Below are 26,280 nucleotides of genomic sequence, written 5' to 3'. Positions count from 1 at the left end.
ATATAGGCCCTGAACATCAATAGCTATCTAATTTATTGTCAATGTTTTTACATTATTTATATATAAGATAATGTCTTTAATGTCTTACATAAAAATTGAATAAACACTTATTTTAAAGTCTAGTCTCGAATGACTTGAGAAATGCTCATAAAAATGCTGATTGATATGTCAGTTCTTTGAAAAATGCCGAATGAAAATTAAATGGACATGTAGACATATAGATATTGCAGAAAAATATTCACAACAGTGATAAATATGAAATTGGCGGGAAATGACTGATTAATATTTTAACACGTTCGCGGCCAGTAAAAATGTGAATCATTTTTTGTCGTATGATTAAACACAGTTCAGGGTAGTCAGATTACCACATTTGAATCTTCATCTACTATAAATGCTATAGCATCCACGTCAAGTTACACGCTTCTATTTTATGCAATGTGCTTGCTCAAGCTAAAGTTAAACTACGAGATAAAATAACATAATACGAAAATACCTGAAGAATCAGTTAGTAATCATCTTGACAGGTATAATAATTATACAAACGTGAGTATATATAAAATTAAATTTAAAATAATTGACTTCAAGATTTGATTGCTATACCATGCACGTCATTCTGCATCACAATAGGAATGAATGCTATAGCATTCACGTCCGCGAACGTGTCAAATTCATTCAATAAAATTGCTTTTATCAACCACATACTTAACACATAATAGCAAAAGATCAAGCCTGAAACATTTTGCTTATTTCTCTGAAATTTATTATTATTATGAAATTATTGTTAAGTAAGAGTTACCATTGTCCGCATTATTATAAACATAAATTTTATATTGTAAAAAATATGAACAATATTATAAACTATTTCTCTAAGGAGAATTTATGTGTAAATTAAAGAATATACTTATATTTCTCAATAAATTTGAAAACATGCTGTAGTTTCAATTAAATTAAACTGTTTTTTTTCAGGAGTAAAAAATCCCCTTGATTTCCAAACTAGAAAGCAAAATCTTATTGCATCTATAGCAAAGATATATTCAATTTTGCCAGCCATTCAAACTATTATCAAAACTATGGGACCGATTCTGTCGCAAACATACCAATGTTATGGCAAGGCTATGTTATGAAGAACTTTCCATACAAAATCGTTCTAAAATTGATAAAAGGCACATGGTTGCTGTGCAGTCAGGTGATTTTCTTAGGTTGTCAGATAGAAAATATAACCTAGAAACCGCACAAATATCAAAAAAATATCTTAGATAACATGGTCTTTTTTACCCAGCTTCATAACATACGAGTGACGTTGCAGTTTATGTGTAAATCACCTGAATGCACAGCAAATACATGACACTTCGAAAGTATTCAGTGTAATTTAGTAGCATTATGTATGGAAGTTGGGCTGTAACATGGCCTTGCCATAACATTTGTCTGTTATGCGGCAGAATCGATACTTGTATTTTAAAATTTGAGATAATTTTTCTGCTAAACATGACCACTAAATAAATTACTAATAGACTTGAAAAATCCCGCTTTTTTATATTGTTTAATGAACATTTTCGTTTATTTCAAATAACGATGAATCTTTTGAAAATTTAAAAAATAAAATTATTTTTAAACTCTAATGATCACTTTCTTGATAATTTTCTATAAATACATTTTGATTATACACTAAGATGTTTTAAAATTTCTTAATATATTTACATACCTTTGATTATGTGTAAATAGTTATATGCATTGTTTTTCAATGATGTGTTTAAATTTGTTCTAAGTTAATTATTGTCCGTCTTATATTTTTGAACTAATTTCAATATTATTGTCTTAATTATATAATTTTTCAATATATTTTATAACCACACTATATATCTAAATTTCACAACAAAAATACATTCCCGATTTTGAATCGATAGATCCAAAAACAAGCACAGTATAGAATATGATATCAAAAACATCATCAGCAACAACTCTTATAATATTGACAGTATTGCACAGAAATTATTATTATTGTTTTAATATCAACAATGATTCTTATCGACTAGCATGGATGGGTAATAAATTGCGTAATAGGCGCTTTTAAAGAAATGTATAAAGATTTATTGTCATAGACGTTGGCATTTGAAAATAGATAGATTAAATTGCTTTATTTCGTATCGATATTGCCGTTCTTATATATACAAAATCCATTAAACAGAAAACCTTATCTGGTTTAACCAGTTATCTGTGTGTGATAATTGTACTCGTCATGAGCTCGATACAGACTACACAAAACAGAGCGCACTGTTCGACGTTAGCGCCACAGTTAACTTGTTAAGTCAAGTACGAAAATAAATGAACTCCTTTGCCGCAAAATGTTTCCAAAAATTATTCAATTCTTAAAAAATAATTAAAAAATTGCAGTTTCTAAGCATGTGCGCGATGTTAATACTTATAAATTTTATGCGAAGGCACTAACTATTCAATCCATAGAAGCGATGATGATTTCTACTCCATGCACAAATTCACAACTATTTATTTAAGTAAAATACATAAAAGATATAAGTTCACTATTGTGATCAAATTCTTCTCGTTATTTCATTATTATTATCTCCTTGATAACCATCTATGCAGTATCTATGGTTCGAATTGTTAGTATCAAGAAGCATTACCTAGTTTACATCAAAATCATCATCGTGATTCCTCGTTGGACAACACAATCCTTCAGAACCATCTGGCCTTATACAAAATAATAACATTTCGGCTGTTGTTGTTGGATGTGGAACAATACCATGGAAGTCTCGCAGTTCGTTTGCTGGAAACCAGGCTTTTTCATCGTCGTCAATCACAAGCACTCCAAACAGCCTACAATAATATATTTTGTTTCACATAACTATTTTCCAATTTAAATATGTTTTTACCGACTTACCTGCAAATAGCGACGCCAGGAATCCATAATACTGAAACCAGGATTAATACTAGAACAAGAACTAGAGCCCATATAGGCCAATCTTTATTTGCTGTTTCTCCTAAAGAAGGGACCCAAGCTGGATAGTAACTGCCTTCTGTTGCCAAATTGACAAAACTTGCAACCAGAATTGAAAGCATCGCTAAAGGTGATAAATATTTCCAGCAAATCAACCAGTATAATCCGGGACGAGATCCTGTCATTAGTTCGATATCATCCGCAAACCTGGGTTACACAATTCAGATTCAAAATATATCATAAATTTTTCATATCTAGATTTAGATATTTACCCACCTTTTTAATCCATAGACATACGACACAGCAATGCATTCAAACAGAGCTATAATCAGCAAAGGAAAATTTCCAGTAAAACTGTCCATCAACAGAAAAATATAAGAACCAGCTCCATGTGCAAATCCCATCGAAAAAACGCAACATAGAAGACACAAAACTCCTGTAAGAATCTCCTTTCTCAAATTCGGAAATAACTTCATGTCGACGATGGATGTGACTACTCCTTCAAGTGTTCCGAATTGAGAATCTATTCCTAATGTGAATAACATCAAGAAAAACAAGACGGACCAGAATTGTGCTCCTGGAAATTGGTTGATGGCTTCTGTGAATATGATAAAAGCCAGACCAGTTCCGGACGCACTCTGTAAAAAATAGAAAAAATTATACTAAATAATTTGTTTTGAAGCAGGAGCACATTGCTGAATAGTTATTGCCTTAAAAATGTAATTCAAAATGAGAACTGCAGATATCCGAAATGATATAATAAATAGAAATACGATATAAGGAACTTGTTCTGTTGTTTCTAGATTGTAAAATACAAGAATTAAATGTAGTTGTAGTTGAATGTCAAGCAAGTATATATAAACATATGTATTTTTAGTCTATTTAATCTACTCACATTATCAAGTTCCTTTTCTAAATCGCATATCGGCAATTCTGGCATGATAACACTCCTCATCGATCCATTCCCTAATGGCACATTAAATACAGCTCCAGCTGCCGGAAGATCTATGGCACTATAATTTGCTCCAAGAAGCTCCAACAGTGTCGTATTTCTTGAATCCAAACACTTCTCATACACCATTGTCGCTTTAAATCCAATTATCGAGAAAACAACTATTCCGGCAAACATTGACGTTAGACAATTCGTCATAGATACCATGATGGCATCTCGATAGCAATTATTGTTCACAGGATTGTAGGACGAAAATGCTATAAGTCCACCAAATGCAAGACCAAGTGAGAAGAAGATTTGAGTTCCTGCTTCTAACCAAACAACCGGATCTAGAATGATGTGCCAAGTTGGTGTGAACAAGTGCCTCAAACCATCAGACATTCCATGTAAAGTTATTCCACGGAAGAAGAAAATTATTAACACTATGTAGGGAAATGTAGCGGTGACGTAGACAACTTTTCCAGATGATGCTATTCCTTTGATCATGCACATATAGACTAAAACCCAGGCGATGCAAAGAGCTATTGCGATTTTCCAATTGAATGGTGCTGTGATGTTGATGTCTTCGGATGCCATCAGAGTGGTGCGGTACCAGAAGTATTGCGTGGGACCACTTTTCTGCAAGAAAAAAAAAATACAAAACTTATGTAACAAACTAAATAGTTTTTTGAACTTATTTTTTAGCAATCAGAACTCTCATTTGTGTCTTATGAGCTGTTGTCCTATTTTGTGTCCTATGAGCTTTTAATCTAGCATTATTAGGAGGCAACTCAGTGGTTGTCCATTCTTTTTATAGTAAGATCTTTATCAGATATATTTCTAAGAGTAATGTGATATGATGCAGCAATACCCCATGGGCTATTATCACTTAAAAATATATTTAGAGTGCGTCCCATTATCACGTGATCAATTTTTTTAGAGATTTTTGTACCCCGACTTCCCCTTGGTGATAACGTCGTAATATTTAAAATAACCCCTCCCCCCACCAAACATCATATGTATTTTTAGTTGCTTAAAATTTTTCGAACGAATTTTTCGAATTTACTGAAAACGTTAATTTTTTTATTTTTTGAAAATGTTTGGATTTTCTTATTCTTTTACCTGAATGAATACACGTGATATCTTACTAGACCCGTCCCTCTCCGACGTGATATTCTGTGATTTTTTGTCAAACACCCCTCCCCCTAAAAGCCTCAAATTTGAACACCAACCTCAACAATGAGATCTATATCTTTAAGTGAGAGCTGACATCACTACTGCTTGATATGAAGCTTGCTGAGATGATAGCACTACTCTTGTGCTCGTGCCTAACTAACAAGCCTGAACTTATATAATAATTGCCAGAAATATTAATTTTACAAAAATACATGTAGAAGTAAGTTTTATGATTTTGAATAAACACAATTTATATTAGTGTAATTTATCCCATAATAAAATGTGTAACAATAATGAATTTGTTACACATATTATGTAATTTATCATTCAATGATTTTTTGGAAATCATTATATGCCGTAATTTTAACATCAAAAGCGATATTTTATTACATTGAATTGTTTTAAAATGGTTATATTTAAATGGTTATATAGAAAATGAAGCATTTGCAATGATTGCACATTAAATGATATTTAAAGAGGTATATTTTCTAATAATATTTTAATATAAATTACTAAAATTTATGCACAATTTATATTAATTATTTGCAAAAAAGTTTGAATACAAAAGAGTTGGAAATGCAACTTTAAACATTTTGTAATAGTGGCAATTTATAGAAAATTGCAAAAATAAATGATCAATGTGTATTTGAACAATTAGAAAGTTGAGAATTTTGTCTTTGAAGTCTTATAATTAAAGTGATTTTTATCTTAATGAATGGTAGCTTGCACTTAAATGAATAAAATGAGCGCTTTGATAAAAATTCATAATTACTTTTTGTTTCCATAAAAGAGCTATTATGATGAAAACACAGTGCCATTGTATTTAACGAGCAAAAAATTATGCATTATATATATATATATATATATATATACATATATATATATATATATATATATATATAATATGTATGGGCGTGCTGAAATGTGGCCATATTTATATCCCAGTTATAAATATTCAATTGCGTCTTCATTTTCTATTTTAGATGAAATTTCATTTTGTTATACATAGCCGTTGAATGATATTTTATTTAATTCAAATCTAATATATGATGGTAATATGAATTTGAATTCACTGATTTTATTTAGAAAGCAAACACGAATAAAATGTAATATTTCATATCGCTAAGCGGCTTATTTGTTTTTGTAAAAATGAATTTGCTATAAATAAAATACTTTTGCATACTTCGATTAATATAATAGTTTACTAATTAGATTCAGAAATCAAATAGGAAGTTTTATCTTATGTTCACAATGAATGTTTATCCTTGCCAATAAAGAGTGCATTCTGATTTACCAAAAGAGATTTTTTTAATAAAATTTTATATATTTTACAATATAAATACAGGTTTTTCATCTGAAAACTAATTAACTAATTAACTTAAAAGTCAAAGACAACTGACAATAGAAATTTAAAAATATTGTGGTGTTTTTCCGTTTAAGATAATAGTATTAAATAAATAGTAGTCTGCTTGAAGGCAGGTCCATGGTTTAAGATGCAGTTAAGAAATTTGGAGAATTTAACATTCTTGCTGAGTTATAACATTTTATAATCACCTATTGTATTTATAGTCAGTTAGGCAGATATAAAAAATATAAATAAAAGTATAACTATAGTGTTGCATGACATCGTGCCTTAAGGCAAATTGCTAAAATATCTCGTACCAATAACTACAATTTCTAACTAGCTGTAAGTGGAATTCTGTCTTAAGGCAATTAGGGCATCGTGCCTTAAGGCAAATTGCTGGAACTTCCCGTACCAAAAATTATTATTTTTTTTAAAAACGATTAACATTTTTGAAAAAAAATTACTTTGAAAAAATAAGATTTTTGAGAAACTATAAATTGGACAAAAAATTATTTTTTTTTGAAAAAAAAAATTTAAAAAAAAAAATTTTTTTTTTGAAAAAAATTTTTTTTTTCTTTATTTTGACATATTGTGGAAGATCTGAACTTTTTTTTCAAAGCAATCGTACTGCTTTAACTACATAGGGACAAAATATAAAGCGCGTAAGCGCCGCGTCGCTGTCTAACGCATAAGCATTGGTACGGAACCGATAGGAATGTAAACAACATTCATACTTATTGTTAAAATCTCTATAAAATATCTGATAATTTGATGTGCATATGTCTAATGATCATTTTTGACCGGCAAATGGCTCATTTTTTTACTTTTTTCTCTATATCTCCGAAACCGCTGGACTTACCTTCATGAAAGTTGTATCGATTCTTCATCTTGTCAATACAAATAAAATGTTTTTTGAATTATTCAAATCGGACGCTCCGTTCTCTTAAAAACTGAGTTACCGTTTTCGGAACTTTTTGCCCCGTATCTTCGGAACGGCTTGACCTGCCTTTGCCAAAAACTAATCAGCACGTCTCCTTATCAATACGGATCGAATGTTTTTTGAATTATTCAAATCGGTTGATCCGTGTTCCCGAAATCGTCGACGAAAATTTGTATCCGCACATACATACACACACATACATACATACACACACACACACATACACACACACACACACACATACATCCATTTTTTCTAAGGTATGCCAAAATGTTCAGAAACCTCTGAAACGTAAAAATATATAAAAATTTTCATTTTCGATTTTTTTGCGATTACTATAACTTACCCTACGACAAGTTAAAAAAAGAATAATTTTTTTCAGAACTTTAAAAAAAATAGATTTTTGAGAATTTAGAAATTATTGAAAAAAATTGACCTTCTTGAAAAATTTGAATTTTTTTATACTGTTTTGGAAATTTGAAATCGAAAGTTTTTTGAATTATTCAAATCGGTTGATCCGTGTTCTGAACGTAACGTAAAGATATATAAAATTTTTCATTTTTTATTTTTTTGCGAATACTATAACTTACCCTTCAGGAAGTTAATAATAATAAAAATATTTCACACTTGACGTTTTCTTTAATAATTTGTCGTTCATAGAAAAGCTTATTTAACCCCATATCCTGGTTTATCAGCCTGGTCAATCATATCTAATTTTTGTAATATTAAAAATTCCAATAAATGAGATATTTAGATATAGACTGGAGTGTAAAAACAAGCTGATTGAATATACTAATAGTCTATCAAAAAGTTGTAAGATAAACATTATAAAAATAATGAAAAAAACTGCCTATTTTAAGCAAAATATTTTAAGTATTATTAAGCAAAAAATCCATTCTACCCGTTCTTTTGGTCTCTTTTGTTTCATCATCACTTAATTAATTTTTAACTTCCCGAAGGAGAAGTTTATGTTATCATCAAAAAATCCGATTCTCTAATTTTATGTTTTCTCGACGTTTCAAGCCATTCTGAATCGAATGAAACCAAATTTGGAAAAAGTATGTGTGTGTGTGTGTGTGTGTGTGTGTGAACAGATTTTTTGCCGTAAATCGACGTTTTCTCGAAAACGGCTGGGCCGATTTCAAAAATTTAAAAGCCATTCGATGTATCTCGACGAGAACTATTGTTTGTCTGTTTTGTGCGACGATCGGCCAAGCCGTTTCTTTATAAATCGCAGAAAAGTGAAAAAATTTTCGTCTACGTTTTAGCCCGCAATTCTAAATCGATTTTGAAAATTCAAAAACCGTTCGAAAGATATTGGTTGGGAATCGTGCTGATTAGTTTTTGGGAGAGATCGGCTGGGCCGTTTTCTTGTAATAAAGTTTTTAAAAAAAAAAATCGACGATTTTTATGATTATTTTTTTGACGGTAGATACCATAGTCTTTTAGATTAGACTTTTTGTTTTGTTTGTTTTTTTTGACAAAATTAGACTTTTGATCGACGTTTTCTCAAAAACGCCTGAACCGATTTTAGAAATTTAAAAGCCATTTGATGTATTTCGGTGAGGACTATCGTTTGTCAGTTTTGTGCGACGATCTGCCAAGCCGTTTCTTTGCAATTTGAAAAAAAGTGTTAAACTTTTCGTGCACATTTAAGCTCATCCTACCGAACCGATTTTAAAAAATCAAAAACTGTTCGAAAGATATTAGTTGGGAATGGTACTGATTAATTTTAGGTGAAAATCTACCGAGCCGTTTTCTTGTAATTAACTGTTGAAAAAAAGTGTTAAACTTTTCGTCCACATTTAAGCTCATCCTACCGAACCGATTTTAAAAAATCAAAAACTGTTCGAAAAATATTAGTTGGGAATGGTACTGATTAATTTTAGGTGAAAATCTACCGAGCCGTTTTCTTGTAATTAACTGTTGAAAAAAAGTGTTAAACTTTTCGTGCACATTTAAGCTCATCCTACCGAACCGATTTTAAAAAATCAAAAACTGTTCGAAAGATATTAGTTGGGAATGGTACTGATTAATTTTAGGTGAAAATCTACCGAGCCGTTTTCTTGTAATTAACTGTTGAAAAAAAGTGTTAAACTTTTCGTCCACATTTAAGCTCATCCTAGCGAACCGATTTTAAAAAATCAAAAACTGTTCAAAAGATATTACCCTAGTAGAAACGAATCGTGGCGCAATATTGTACTTTTTATGGGCTCTATATTGTTTACCAATATTGCTATAATATTATTCTGTTAACATTTTCCCATATAAATCCAATATTAAAACCAATATAGGCCCCATATAAAACCAATATTGATAAACAATATTAAAAACCCATTCAAAATATAAGATTAATATAAATAAACAATATTTACCCTACATAAAAAACCAATATAATCTCAATATAAATAAACAATATTTACCCCAAATTCAAAATTATTATTTAACCCACATTTAAAAATATTATTTAGTTTATATAGATAAACAGTATTTAACTCATTGATAATAAAAGTTTATTTATTCTAAATGAATACATACATTTTTAAATAGTTTATGTATTGAATCTTAATAATTTTATTAACAATTTACACATTATGATAATAAGATATAGAACAATCAAAATATTTTCAGTCATTATAATAATTTGGAGGATCTTAATGGTAAATCATAATCTCATCTTTGTTAATCCTATCGCCTTAATTGTCTATTTATAAGTATTTTAATTAGTGGTGGAAATTCTTATATTATTTGGATATTTTCACAAATATTTTACCATTTTCTTGCATTCGATCACGATTACACCTGAAATAAGATAAAATTTATTAATATTTTATAGCAATATTTCTGGAATATATTGATTTTATAAACTCATCATAAATTCAATTACTTAGCTTTTAATAAAAAAACATTTCTGGCATTGTAGTTTATTGAAAACTACTATTTTCTAGAACTCGATCACAGTTAAATCTGAAATAATTAAAAATACAGTTAATATAAAATTTTAACATTAATTTAAAACAGTACAATTATAATTTTAAATTAAAACAAAAAACTGTTGATGGAAATACGAATATCAAATATTCAAAAGCGATAATAAATTATTGAAAAGTCTGCATTTAATAAGTTTGTTAATATTTTTATTACCTTTTATCAAATCCATTTTTGCTATGTGATAGTTTTTATATTACAGCTGATTTTACATCCATTTCAATTTAGTCAATCTAGAATATATAAAATACATCATTGTTTACTAAATATGTATGTTGTTTATATAATATAAGTAATGAATATACTTACGTACCTTAAACATAAAACTCAAAATTATGTTAATTAACCGCTTGATTTTATTTATAAACTGTTCACAAAATATGTTTTTAGCCAATTATCATTTGATATTATAGATCATTTTATTTTTCACTAAATATTCACATTTTTCCAGACTTACTATATATTATGAATATATTTTAATATTATAATAAATTCTAAATTCAACAAGAATTGCTAAATGCACTGCGTAACGAATTTCATACTATTGAAAAATGCGAGGCTCCGTGCTCCGTGCGTTCGATGGTGATGCAGACTTAAAGCATTGTTAATCAAAGGGCGGTTCTAACATATTTTTATGTTTTTGTATCATTTTATGTTACAAAGTATACGCTCATTAATTTGTTGTTATCAGTTTATTCAGTGTAGTAGTCAGTAAAGTATATCCATAACTCCCTTTTCATTCATTTCAATATAAGAGAGTTAGTAAATTGCATAATCAGTGAAACGTTACTTAGAAAATATTCAAAACAAAATTAATAAAATTGCTATTAATTATCATTACATCAAATATGTTTACATTTAGAAAATTTTTAATGTTTATATTTATTATTAATTTTTTTTTTTGCTGAATTATATTAAATAAATTTTATCTTCACAAAACATAATAATATTTCACTTATTTTATTCTACGTTATGGGCTTATGGATTCTTTCCTTCTTCAAGAACTAACCAACAAGCATTTTTTATAATCACACTATTTACTATGTACACTGTAATAAATTTAAAGAAGACTTCTTTTGCCTTTAAATAAATTTTTTAATTAAACTTTTACTCTTAAATAACATTAATGTAAATAATAAACTAGTATAGTAATATAAATAATAATTGCTATTAAAAATGCAAGAATATATAATTAAAACAAAAGTGCAATGATATAATATTAGTTCATAAAATACGTATAAAATAAGTTCGGCCATAACTGACATATAGTTAGGTAGTCGTCTACATTCTAGACTCTAGAAACACCGAGGACGAAGGACAACGATTCGTACGAAGGACCGTACACGAAGCGAGATAGCCTTATACAAATATCGGTTATATGAAAGAAAGAAGAGACATTCTCAAAAACCAGATGTTCATACATAAACCATATACATGTACATAGTGCAATTTCAGAATATTTTTAAAACGTCTCTATTTATAAATATAAATCGATAATTAACAGATTTAACAGATGATAACAGATTTGAATAATATTAATACATACCAAACTAGAAAAAAACAAATTTAAGCAAGTCATGTGACTAACTACAAAATTTCATTATTTAACATTTATTTTATTCGAAGTTTTGATTTTTTTTTATCAAACATTTTGTTTAATTTTTCTTTCTCAGTGCGGTACGTACTGACATTATTTAAGTTTGTTAATTATTCTGGTACTTTTGTACTACTATAATCTTGTATAATTTTATTTTTGTTTTGTTTACTGAATGATGACATACTTACAATGTCGTTAAATAATATAGTTAATAAATAAATACAATATAGTTAAATTATTTATTGCTTTTTTAACTTCCCCTAGGGTATTTATAGTTATGAGACGAAAATCGAAAATGAAGATTTTTGCATATCTTCACGTTTAATAATGGATTTACGAGTAATTATTTTAGCTTTAATTAATTAATTCTGATCAAAAATATGTTTTTTAAGAGTCGCCATTGATGTTTTTGGTGCTAATTGATGATTTAAAATTGATTATTTTCTTGACCAATGTAAATGTTACTTATTTCCCAAGTTCGATAATAAAGAAAAAATTAATGTGAATATAATATTTACAATTTATATTGAATTCATATAAAATTTATATTAAACTGTTAATTACGATCGAGCGGATCAATGATTAGCTATGTATTAGCTAAGATATTATCAATGAGTTAAATTCTGTTTTTTATATGAATTAAATAATATTTTTAAATGTGGGTTAAATAATAATTTTGAATTTGAAGTAAATATTGTTTATTTATATTAATCATATATTGATTTTCAATATTGAGCTTATATTAGTTTTGAATGGGATTTTAATATTGTTTATCAATATATTATATGGAGCCCAAATTGGTTTTAATATTGACACTTACACAAAGGCATTAATGTAAAAAAATGTATCAAACTATTAATTACGATCGAGCATATGACCTTTTAAAAGCTTTAATCATGTTTTCAGTGCTAATCAATTATTTAAAATTAATTTTTTTCGTAACCCTTATAAAGACCACATATTTCCCAAGTTCGATAATACTGAAGAAACGAATCGTGGTTGCCCAGAAAAAAAATGCATAACCCCCACATTTAAAATTTATATTGAATTTAAAAGAAATATGTATCAAACTATTAATTGCGATCGAGCATATGACTTTTTAAAAGCTTTAATCATGATTTTGGTGCTAATTAATTATTTAAAGTTAATTTTTTTCGTAACCCTTATAAATACCATGTATTTCCCAAGTTCGATAATACTGAAGAAACGAATCGTGGTTGCCCAGAAAAAAAATGCATAACCCCCACATTTAAAATTTATATTGAGTTTAAAAGAAATATGTATCAAACTATTAATTGCGATCGAGCATATGTCTTTTCAAAAGCCTTAATCATGATTTCGGGGCTAATTAATTATTTAAAGTTAATTTTTTTCGTGACCCTTATAAATACCATGTATTTCCCAAGTTCGATAATACTGAAAAAACGAATCTTCGTCGCCCAGAAAAAAAATGCATGAAACCCACATTTAAAAATCATGTATAATTCGTGTAAATATAAAATTAGAGGCGTAAATCAGATGGTAAACATGTTTATTATTTGTAATAAACCATATAAAACACTTTTCCGATGAATTTTCCAAATTTTCCATAATTTTGAAAACAAATATTGCCCGGTCCATCTAAAGACAAGATTCGAATATTGCGCCACGATATTTTACCCCTCTAGCCACGATACATTTCTACTAGGGTAGTTGGGAATGACACTAATTAGTTTTAGGTGAAAATCTACCGAGCCGTTTTCTTGTAATTAACTGTTGAAAAAAAATTTAAGCCGATTTTCAGGGAACTTTTTTTGGCGATATACATCATGGCCTTATAGAACTTACTGGAATATTACGGCCTTACGACAAGTAATTTAATTTTAAAAATTCGTCAAACTTGGCTAAAATTATTATCGTTTTTTTTAAAGTAGGATTGATGAAGTATATTATTTACACTTTTTTTTTTGATTAAGTCGATTATTTACACATATCGGGAAGTTCATGTAACTTGCCTCAAGGCTAAATACCAAACCAACTAGTTATAATTACATTACTTCTCACATGCCTATAATATTTTAAGGGATTTGGTTTGACTACCAACTCTATCATCATGCAAAGTTTCATCATAATCCCGGAAAAGTAAACCTGAGGTTCTCCTTGTTAGTTACTTGTCTTACACTTAGGCATTTCATTTATGAGTAATTTATAACAACAATATCAATCCCCAAATCATTGACTATATGTTCAGAAACACCATTACAAAATGCTGAGGAAAGACGAATGACATCAAGCAGAGGCGAGCATCGAAATTCTAGATTCACAGCTGTAACCACTAAGCTACGAAAAAGTTACACTTGCTATAAAATGATTTATAGCAACCATCTTCAAATCGTTAATATAATTTCAAAAACTCCATAGCAATGCCGTAAATTAATGCCGCTCCATAGTAAGTACCATTACCACGGAAGCATACTGCTTGATATCGAGCTGTCCTATGCTCTAATCACTAAGTAACGGAAAACCAGTTTTTGTCCCATAATAATTTATAGCAACAATAACAATCCCTAAATCATTATCATAAATTCAGAACCTCAATTACCAAATGTTTCATTTCAAAAACGCTTATTTGACGTATTCCGATGATTGAAGAAAATTCATGAAGACACAAAACCCAGCAAAGCATTTTCTGTTTTCGTCGTGGTGATTTATTTGTCTAACTTTTCTCCGAGAGAGTATTCCTTATTCTCGCACTATATTTCATTTTCTGCCTCGCAGCACGAATACCTTCACGATGGAAATATCGATTTAGTATTACTCGTCTTGAGAAATGTTGCTCCATGTGTTTACAAGTTAACAAGTGGCTAGAATAAGAATGGAACGAAGACCGTAGTTGGTTTTGAAAATAAAAAGCATAGAAACTGTCTTAGAGATACTGTATATGAGATAAAATATGAGATTGTTTTATATACAAGTATATTGGACATACTCAAAATTGCTAAACATCAGAACTTGATTCGGTTTTCAGTTCAGCTTTTGGTTGTAATTGTATAGTAATACTTAATTAAGTAATACTATATACGAAGATTTCAAGGTGTTTCATGGAGTAAAGATTAAGCGCACTGCCATGCGTGCACATGCTCGTAAGTTCGAACCCCCGCTCTGGATAACCTGATATCGTGCAGTAGTGATATCAATTTTCACTTAAAAATATAGATCAACTAGTTGGTATTGGTATTTTGCCTTGAGGCAAGTTACATGAACTTCCCGATATGCTTAAATAATCGACTTAAACAATAAAATAAAAATTAATTTATGAGTGATTAAAAGTATTTCGAGTGGATTTATTACACATAATTGATCCGAACACTTTAATTCGGAATATTTTCTAAAAGCAAATTTTCAAAAATCAATTTTTATAATTGAACCACTTTCCGTAGGACTTTAATGGTTTAATATGTTCATTAAGACAAAGTACTCTATCGTTATACCAAGGAAATTGTCTAATTTTAATTTAACAAACGTCAAAAAAAACTATTCATTTTTTCAAGCTTTGATGCATTTAAAAATTAAAATACTTGTCGTAAGGTCGTAATATTTGAGTAAGTTCTATAAGACCATGATTACATTGCCAAAAAAGTTCCATAAAAATCGGCTTATTTTTTTCAACAGTTAATTACAAGAAAACGGAACGAATAATTCCCAACTAATATCTATCGAACAGTTTTTGATTTTTTTTTAATCGATTCGGTAGTATGAGCAATTTGAAGAATTTTTAAAATTGAACGACTAGTGTAGGGCCGTCGTGATATTTGAGTATGATCTATAAGACTATGTATCTACCAAAAAAAAATCATAAAAATCGTCGAAAAAAATTTTTTTAACACTTTATTACAAGAAAACGACTCGACCAATCTTTAACAAAAACGATTCGTAACCAATATCTTTCGAACAGTTTTTGAAGCTTCAAAATCGATTCAGAATTACGGGCTAAAACGTGGACAAAAAATTTTACACTTTTCTGCGATTTACAAAGAAACGCCTTGGCTAATCGTCGCGCAAAATTAATAAACGCTAGTCCTCATCGAGATACATCGAATGGCTTTTAAATTCATGAAATCGGTTCTGCAAAAAACTGTTTACATACACACACACATACTTATTCCAAATTTGGTCTCATTCAATTCAGAATGGCTTGAAACGTCGAGAAAACATAAAATTAGTGAATCGATTTTTTTGATGAAAACAAACTTCTCCTTCGAGAAGTTAAAAAAATGCTTCCAATTTAACATTTCGAGCACTGCAGAGTGAACTGACAATGGAAAGGTCATACTATTCTACCCCGAATCAAGTTGAAGTTTAACTCAGCTCACGGACCTTCTCTAACTACCCATTATATATCCATTATATACGAGGATAAAGTTTATATTCAATATTTTGAAAAGATTTTTTCTCTATTTGTATACAGATCTAAACTTGTGGTTTCTATAAGCCATTGTAATGATTTGGCTAAACTACGCCGCTATTCGGAAGACAACTCAACGGTTGGCCTATCTCTATTTGACAATTCAACTCTAAATTGCGATTTTGTAATTTATTATTACAACTTCTGTAATACTTGTAATTTTATTGCTGTTGAAATATAGTTAAGTACTATTTTCACTTGGAAATCTATTGCTAATGATAATTTTAAGTAAAGGCTATCTAAAGCAGGCGTCGAACCTGAAAGTTCATGATTTTTACCACTAGAAAAACCTACTAAATTTAAATTTTGTCGAAAATATTTTATTAATTTAATATAATAACGTCATGTTTCAGTATTCGAATCTTTTGCTAGAATAATATAAAAACCTATTAAAGTCAGTCAAATTATTTTTTTTATAAATCTAAAATCCATAAGGGTATAATTTAAATAAATTATATATTTACTAATATTAATAAGTATTAATGTATATGCTATACTAAAGCGCTTTCAAAAGCTTTTCCAGCATCAATTTCAATTAAAATAAATAGCAAATTAATTAAATTTTCGCATTGCAGGTGGAAAACCATTCACGAGAAAGGGAGTATGAGCTATTTCTCATGCAAATTTATTCGAAGTCGTTTTACATTCAAACTGGAATTGATCATGTTTATCTAAATTTAAGAGAACTCTATTTATGCATATAAAGCTTTTAAAAATAAAATAAAGTCAATGATAAAAATAAAATGAAGTCAATATTTTGAAAACAAGTTAAGCAACTGATAACTAGTATTAATAGAAATAGATAAGGTGCAAATAATTTTAATGGCATTGTAAAGAATTTTCGATAAAATAATAAAAACGAGTTTGTAACGAGTCCTATAAGCTTCCGAGATGTCTTTATAGATGGCAAACCAATGATTAACCTAAATCCGTTTAAAAATAATAATAACTGATGACTTTTTAATACCAAGGAGAGGCTATTTTTACTCTAATACATATTGATATAAAACCGATTTCGCTACTGTTTGACATAGAGCTGTCCGAGGCGGTGTGAATAGAATTAATCTAAAATATAGAATTGCCACATCTATGGGGTCAATAGTTTAATTAAATTTCGAGAATGTATTCAAGTTCGAATGGATTTCAATCTAACTTAATATTATGCAACTCATTGTAGAATGTAGTTGCGTCTATGTGCAATAATGCGCAAAGATATTGAACTTGTGCAAATATGAGAGAACTAATCACGAATAAACCATATGTAAATTCCCTTTATTACCTTACTCTATTTCAACAAGCCCAATGAATTCACATACGTATCATAAATACATGGATCCATAATAGTGAAATATATGAATAAAATACTTGACTGTGGAAATAACATGACCAAAATCTTTCCGCGCCATCGTCTATTACTGGAAAATATGAAGTGATTTGAGTGTTGGCAAATAATTTTCGAAATTTCTAGTATTAGGAAAGTGACGAGACTACCCAGAAAATTTTGGAGCACGTAATATACGTTTTATCAAGTTCATTAAATACATTCAAGAAACATTTCTTAAACATGACGAGATATTAGGATTCAAATAGCTTTGTAAACTCTCTCTCTCTCTCTCTCTCTCTCTCTCTCTCTATATATATATATATATATATATATATATATATATACTATATATATATTTATATATACATATGCAAATCTTATTGCAAATATATTACGCAAGTGGAATTGGCTGCACAAGATTTAATCAAACCAATTATTAGTAGGACAATTAAGAGATTATGTAGCTGATGGTTATATTACAATTTCTGAGATCTTAACTATTAATCAATTACGACGATATATGAATATATCAACCGCTAATGATGGTACATCCTCCAACAAACATTAAGTAGATATTTGCGTCTCAAAATTAATTTAATTTGAACGCGTTTATCCCACTTTACTACAATTTTACGATTGAACAGCATTTTCGCAAGTACGAATTTTCGCAATCTTAAGCACATTTAATTTAGGAAAGGGTTCTATGATCACTATATATAATTGTTTAACATATTTCTAATCAAGATGTAAACACTATTAAACATTTTTTCTAGTAATGAAACTTTTATATAATTATGACAGAAACTACATAAGTTAGTTGAGTTCAACTTTTAGTGAAATATAAGGAATATCACCCCATTTCTAGAATACTTTAGAATATTTAACCGCCTAAGTGGTACCCTGGCTATATTTTATCTGATTTTTATAAATTTTATCAACTATAGTACTGTTAACTAGAACTATTTAGTTGTATAAAAGAACGTTTACAATTGGAAGCATGACTGTGAAACAAAATCAATAGGCTTAATGTTTATTTGGCTAAAGGCGTAAGACTTTTTTGAGAATATGATTCTGATATATTTTCATTACTAATATTTGTCATTGATTAGTTGGCAATCGTTTAAACATAATTAAATAATAGAATTCTTGGTAGTTCCAATTTTAAACTTCGGAGATGTCGAAGCTCAAGTAGTATCTGTGCAAATTCTTTATTCTTGCTGACTTAATATAAAACTTATTATGGATTTTCAATAAATACGAAGAAACAATGATTGAATACAACATTTCAAAGTTTTTTTTTTGAAAATTTGTAACACTAAGAGGTTACAACTAATAAAAGCAGTAACTTCATGAACCGTTCCATCTCTATTCTTACAATTAGTACATTAGTTAATGTTTGAGATTTTTTCAAATTTTAGATAATACTCAAATATTTACCAATTACTAAAGGTTTAATTTGTTTTTTTATTTTTTTTTTGATAATTTTTTTAGTAGTATATGACTAAGGATATAGTTGGTACGACTTAAACGACAATGCGTCTTCATCGTCCAGTACATTTTTGAAAAATACCTATTTTGATATTGAGTAAATGTAAAAAAATATATTTTAATTGCACTAAATATCAAACAACCATTCCTTTAGGGTGTACGAATTAAGCAACCTTACTCTAATTATATAAAAGCTGCATTTCCAGATATTTATACTTTTATTGAAGTAAATAATATTTAAATTTGTACGCTCACAAAGTGTAGAACAAAGTTGTAATTTGTTCGTATAAGCAAGTCGAATATATAATAAGAGACCCGAAATCAATAAATTGTACATCTTAATCTGAATTATATTTTACATACTTTTATCAAACTTTACTAAGCTTATCCAAGCTAAAACAAAATAGTTAAATAGTTGCTACAAAAGCTTTGCATGAAAAAATATTTTCTCTAAGTGAACCGACATAATGATATTTACTACATATGATATATATATATATATATATATATATATATATATATATATATATATATATCTATATCAGATTTGCAATTGTAGTAAATTTTTTCCAAGTTTATCCTAGCCGTTAAAATAGTTAAATAATCAGCTCAAAAGTTTACCAAAGCGATCGCTTGTAGTGTAGTATTAAATTTTGTCCAAGTGAACCGTAATAATCGCATCTCAGGCACGATACACAATCTCTTATAAAACAAGATAAGCCCAAAGAGCACTTACTACACATTCCGGTTCCGAGATGTAGGATCCGTTGCCGAGGTAGCGATTAGGACACTCAGCCCACGGAAGTTGAGCTTGAAAGCTCTGGGCGAAGTAGAACAGGCACCAGGCGATGATTGTGTTGTAGTACAGGGCGACGTTGAACGAAACCACGGCGCTGCTAATTCCTATGAGATATTCAACAATAATACACACGCCAGTTGATTCGGATACTAGGTTATTATAATACGACCTTATGTCTTCTATTTAATCGTAAAAGATATAAGGATTTAAAAATAATTGAGATAATGTTATAAAAACTAACGGGTTCTTGTAATCTTATCAAATATATAGTTCTCATTAGGAAAAAGACAAGTGGTGCATGGCATTGTGTCTTAAGGCAAATTGCTGAAACTTCACGAACAGTAACTAAATATTCAAAAAAAAAAAAAAATCAATCATCTATAAAAAATTATCAAAGAGTTTTAAATATTTTGGAATAATTATTATTGATCATTTTATCGGCGTATTTTATAAACATTAGGCTTACGACCTTTGTTTATCTACAAGAACAAAAATAAAACTAGTGGTGAGTATGGCACCAGGCCTTAAGGCAAGTTGCTGGAACTTTGAAAAATTTTATCCATACATACACACACACACATCCATTTTTTCTGAGGTATGCCAAATTGTTCAGAAACCTTCAAAACGTGAAAAAATGTGAATATTTTCAATTTCGATTTATGGACGATTACAATAAATTACCCTACGGGAAGTTAATAAAAACTAGTTGTTTTTGCCCTTTTTGCTTCGTATGTCCGGAACGGCCGGATCTGCCTTCGCCACAAACTATCCAGCACATCTCCCCGTCAATACGAATCGAACATTTTTTTATACATCCAAATCGATCTTCGTTCTCCCAATATCGTCGGAAAAAAATTGTATACGCACACACACACACATACAAACATCAATTTTGGAAGGAAAAACCTCAGGAATGCCAAAATGTTCATATACCTCTGAAACGTAAAGGTATGCAAAAAATTATTCATTTTCGATTTTTTTGCGGTTACTACAATTTGTCATTCGGAAAGTTATAAACGGTGGTAAATTACACCAAAATGAAATCACATAGTAATATAATATTTTATGTAAATGACAAAACAATTTGATAAAAAAAACTGAAATACAAAAAAACTGCGAAGGTAGATAACAGTATGATTTGAACACTTTATATGGGCTTATCCTTTACAAATCGCACAGAAGTTGGGTAAAATAAAATGTCACATTTTTGAATTGTCTGAATTTTTTTTTACAGATATAGATAAAATTATTTGACACGTATTTCAGGATTTAGCTGAAAAAAAAAACTTACGTAATGTTTACGATTGAAATATAGATTTTTTACTCAATTTGTATGAACATCCTGTACGGTAAATTAATTATCTCCAGTTGTGCTGATCGGATCAGTATTATAATTTTTCACATTGAAGTGAACTTTGTAATTATTTAAAAAATTTTGTTAGTTAGTTAGTTTTTGCAATTTTCTTAACAATAGCAACCCTTAAATATTTACAAAGGCTCCAACTCTTCCCCCATCTTAAATCGATTGATAAAAAAACATATTTTTTATAGATGTTTAATACCTGTAAAAAAAATTCAGACAAATCTAAAATGTCAAGGTTCGGTTAGTGTGCGGTTTGTAAAAGAAAGACCCATATATAGAAAACTTAAGGATTAATCATACTTGAAGGGATAAAAGAGTTATTATGAATGAGTCTACAGTTTTACATAATATCATACATTATTTTATAGCCCATTAAATAGAATATAATTATTAAAACTTTCAATTACTTTTGGTAAATATCAGAAAAATAAATAATAGCATACTTGTTAAAAATAGAGGTAAATTATCTTATTACTCTATTATCTCAAATAAATAATTCAAATATTAATTAATTTATTTTGTACAACATTTTCTGAATTCTAAATTGATTATTCATAGTCTGAAACATTCTTGAATTGCATAATAAACACGTATTGGATAAACCTACATAAAATGATAAATCCATTACACTATATTTTTATAGAGATAATATAGAAATAAAGCATTGTGATCCGATCTCTGGGAAAAATGTTAAAAAAGGATATATCATATATCTTTAGAAAAGTAATATCATGATCAATTCTAAGATCTATTGAAATATATACAGAATAAAAATATAAACAAACAATTTTTTAGGTAAAATTATTTTACTAATTAATAAATAAAATTGAAAATAACAACGCAAAAATGTTTTATAATTTGTGAGGATAACTGGTAATAACTACTCATATTAGAAGATTTTTTTACAATGTATCCCCAAAAGGTACTACTTTAGCGTAAAAAAAATTTCATAATATTACATATAATTCTATAATAAAATATTTTGAACTAGTTCTATATAACTTTATTGATTACATTTATAAATACTTTCAAAATAAAAGATGATGATGCACATACAAAAACTAATACGATTGCAATTTAAAACATATATAAAAACTAATACGATTGCAATTTTAGTATCTCATAAAGATTTCTTCTCCCGATAAACGCGAGCAAAAACATCCCGTAAACTAACGCTTGAGAATTAAAAGAGAAGATTTAATCTTAATTATATTATATAACTTTTTCAACTTACAATTAGACTTTATTATCAAACAAATAAATCACTTGCAAATAAATTCAAGAAATACGAAAACTGATGTCATTAATTTTTGCGTTTAGATAAAATTAAATTTTTATCAATAAAACTTATTATATTATGATCAACAATAAATGTTATATCAAATTCTTACCAATTCCTCCCAGGTAGGGTGACACCTGATGCCATACACCGATTGCACCTTTTCTGAGCCTTTGTCCGATGGCCAATTCCAGATAAAATATCGGTATGCCTTCAATGGCCAACATCACAAAATAAGGTATGAGAAATGCACCTCCGCCGTTTTTTTGTGCCAAGTAAGGAAATCTCCAGACATTGCCCAAACCAACCTGTAAACAATCAATAACAAACACTGTTACTGTCAAGTCAGTCTATTTTATGTGAGAAAATTATATAGATACATAACCATTTTTAATAATTTTTATTAAAAAATTAAAAATTAAATTTTTTATTAAAAAATCTTTTTTTTATTACTTTATTTTGATGTTTCATTAAGTCATAATTACTGTTTGCATTATTTTAATTGGTAGTTTTTGATTTCCCGTAGGGTAAGTTATAGTAATGGGCCAAAAATCTAAAATGAAACTTTTTGCATATCTTCACGTTTCAGAGGTTTCTGAACATATTGGCATACCTCAGAAATAAAGAATGTGTGTGTGTATGTGTGGAGACAATTTTTTGTCGACGATTTCGGGCGTATGGATGAACCGATTTGAAAAATTCAAAAAGCAATCGATTCCTATTGATAGCGAAATGTGCTGATTAGTTTTTGGCAAAGGCAGGTCCAGGAGATACGGAGCAAAAAGTGAAGAAAATAGAAACCGAGTTTTTAAGAACGGAGTATCCGATTTGAATGATCTAAAAAACATTCTGTTTGTGTTGGCAAAACATATGTTTCGGGGGAAAAAATTCACTATTTCAATTTTTTTTGTATATCGAAAATAATTCAGATTTTAATTTTAATTCAGGCTAAAGTTCTGAAGCTCACTTATATACTTTAAATAAATAATTTTAACTTTGTAATTGTAATAAGTTCCAGTATTTATAATAAACTATTTGAAAACATTTAATATTCATCGATCATTTCGTTACGGTAGGGGAAGTTCCAGCAATTTACCTTAAGACACGAAGCCATACACCACTTGTTTTATCTACAAAATCTTTGTTTTATTATTAATGCTTCAACTTAATAAAACTGCAATTGCAATATAGTATAAAATTAAATCAAAATTGCAATATAAAATAATTAAAGCATAAATTAATACCCAGCTATTTAATGAGATACTATTATATTTAATTTTGTTTCTCTATTATAATTAAATAGTAATTGAAATATTCATATAAATTCATAGCATAGCTTTTGTTTTTAACAGATCTCTACAAATGTATATCAAATTTCCAACTATTGTATTTAAATCCTCTCTGTTTTAGTTAGTTATAAGGGATGACTGTATATTATTAAATAGATGTTAATAAAACATATTAAAAAAAGTCCTCACTGTAATTTTACATAATTCTTGTCTATGTCGAATCCTTATATTATGATTCAATTTCAGTGTTTACCATTTTAAAAAACCCTATTTCAATTACCAAAATCATCTACATTCGTGGAACATGAAACAAATATTAGCAAATACACAAATTTTTATTATCATAAGAAATGCATTGTTTTAATAATAAAAACAACATTATTATAGCTCATAAATATAATTAGTAGCATTAAAGTACTCTGTGATAAATATGATATGATCATTCGAAATTATGCTGAAGTATATTTTTATGGCAATATTATTCACTGCTGGAGTTTAATAAGTAGTTCTTTGATGGAGATGATAGCTCAATTGAAATTTTTGTATTAAAATTGTTTAATTAGCATCATATATCATTTGAATATAATAGTTATTATCATATAAAAAGCATATTGCCCTGTCAATAATGTTAAATACAAGAAACTTTATAAATCCCTAATTTGAAAGCTCTATTATATGAATATAATATATTAAATATTATCGTATTTTTTTAAATCCCTGATTTGAAAGCTTCATTATATGAATATGATATATTTTAGTAACTTTTTAAATCCTTAATTTGAAAGCTCCATTATATAAATATAATATACAGTAGAACTCCAATTATCCGAACTCAAATTATCCGAACTCCGACTATTCGAATCGCCGATTATCCGAATCACTTTCAGAAAAAAAAATGTCCAAAAAAAGTCTAAGTGCGCTATTATTCTTCCATCAGCAAAGCCAGTGTAGGCACATTGTTTGTTTTGATTTGACGGAGACGTTTACAAAACAATGATTTTTATTTCTAAACTTGTACATAAGTACATTTTATTTATATTTAAAACATGTGAAAATGTCATGTTTCTTTCATTTAATTCAATAAAAAATAGTGCAATAACGAAACGTAACTTTTTTTCTCTCCAATGGCAATTTTAAAAACAAACTCCGATTATCCGAATATTTGATTATCCGAATGGGTCCCGGTCCCCATTAATTCGGATAATTGGAGTTCTACTGTATTTTCGTAGCCTTGATAGAATCTGTGAAAAAAATATTTACTCAAAATATTAAAACAAATTTGTAAAAAAAAAACAAAACTCTGTAGAAAGTTCTTGGCATGTTAAAGCACTAAAAAAATGGGATTTAAAATATAGCGAAACCAAGTACTTTGAAATATCTTAAATATATTCAATGTGCTCATACATATTTATTTATAGATATATTAAAATATATTAATTTTATATAATGGAGATATTAATGGTACATAACTTAAATCAATACATAATAATATAGACTATATTAAATGTTTACTCATAACCTTATTCTAAGTTTCGCCTTTTATATGAAAGAAAAAATAAAAAAAAAATTAATTTAATTTAAAAATATCTATAAATCAACTCACCGCATATCCAATTGTTGCCAAAAGAAACGTCAACTTCGAATCCCAGCTTTCTCGTTCATCATCTCCACCTTCAGGCCTAAAAGTTCCTTTTTCAGGTCCGTCTTCTACAATGACTGGTTTTAGGCTCTCTGGAGGCGCCTCTCTTTTCTGGTCAGTTTTAGGCTTCTGATTAGGACTCGTGTCTTCGTATCCCAAATTCGTAGCCCCGTAATTTACATTCACTGATTTAACACTTTCTATGGACATAAGGCGCCCTCGAAGTTCCTTCATCTCTAATCTATCAACTGATCTCTGAGGGTTTAAGTCCCTTGAACTTTGACGGCGTATAAGATGGGCTGTGTTTGCCATTTTTGGATAACTTTATTGTTTAGGGGTAATAGAATTTAGATAATATTCCAATTATAAAATCATAGATAACCAAAATTCCGTTGTGTTAAATTGAAAATATCACCAAAGTATTTTTTAAATGTGAAAACATTTTAATGATTAACTTTAAACTAATTTCTGAAGTGACAGCGCTGCAATGCCAATTAGAATGCAATAAAATTACATATTATAACTAGTTAAATTGGGAAAGTTAACTCGTGATAATTATATTAAACTTTATGATAACTGAATCTTAAATTCTTCAACGGGAAAAGGGAGTATAAAGGATTTGTCAACTCGTGTTTCTTATAAAAAACATCAGTCGCTCCTCTTTTTTATCAGAATTTTTATATAATGTGATTATTGATCAGGTTCAATTCTATAGTACAAAAGTT

The 26,280-nt window shown here is 28.6% G+C and overlaps 1 protein-coding gene across 1 annotated transcript; it reads right to left on the bottom strand.

The window, feature by feature from the left end:
* Positions 1-2,639: 2,639 nt before the first annotated feature.
* On the bottom strand, positions 2,640-25,867 carry LOC113387900 (sodium-dependent neutral amino acid transporter B(0)AT3). Its single transcript, XM_026625287.1, has 7 exons — positions 25,520-25,867; positions 22,740-22,935; positions 19,923-20,089; positions 3,849-4,523; positions 3,230-3,591; positions 2,897-3,160; positions 2,640-2,832 (listed from the first exon to the last, which is right to left on the bottom strand). Exons 1-7 carry the CDS (start codon positions 25,865-25,867, stop codon positions 2,640-2,642), a joined length of 2,205 nt encoding a protein of 734 aa, XP_026481072.1.
* Between the last annotated feature and the right edge of the window lie 413 nt (positions 25,868-26,280).

The sequence above is a fragment of the Ctenocephalides felis genome, unplaced genomic scaffold (genome assembly GCF_003426905.1).
Source record: "Ctenocephalides felis isolate EL2017-DRISC unplaced genomic scaffold, ASM342690v1 CF-g0.4_SCAFFOLD_03572, whole genome shotgun sequence".
Classification (NCBI taxonomy): domain Eukaryota; kingdom Metazoa; phylum Arthropoda; class Insecta; order Siphonaptera; family Pulicidae; genus Ctenocephalides; species Ctenocephalides felis.
This window is presented reverse-complemented; position numbering and strand designations above follow the sequence as displayed.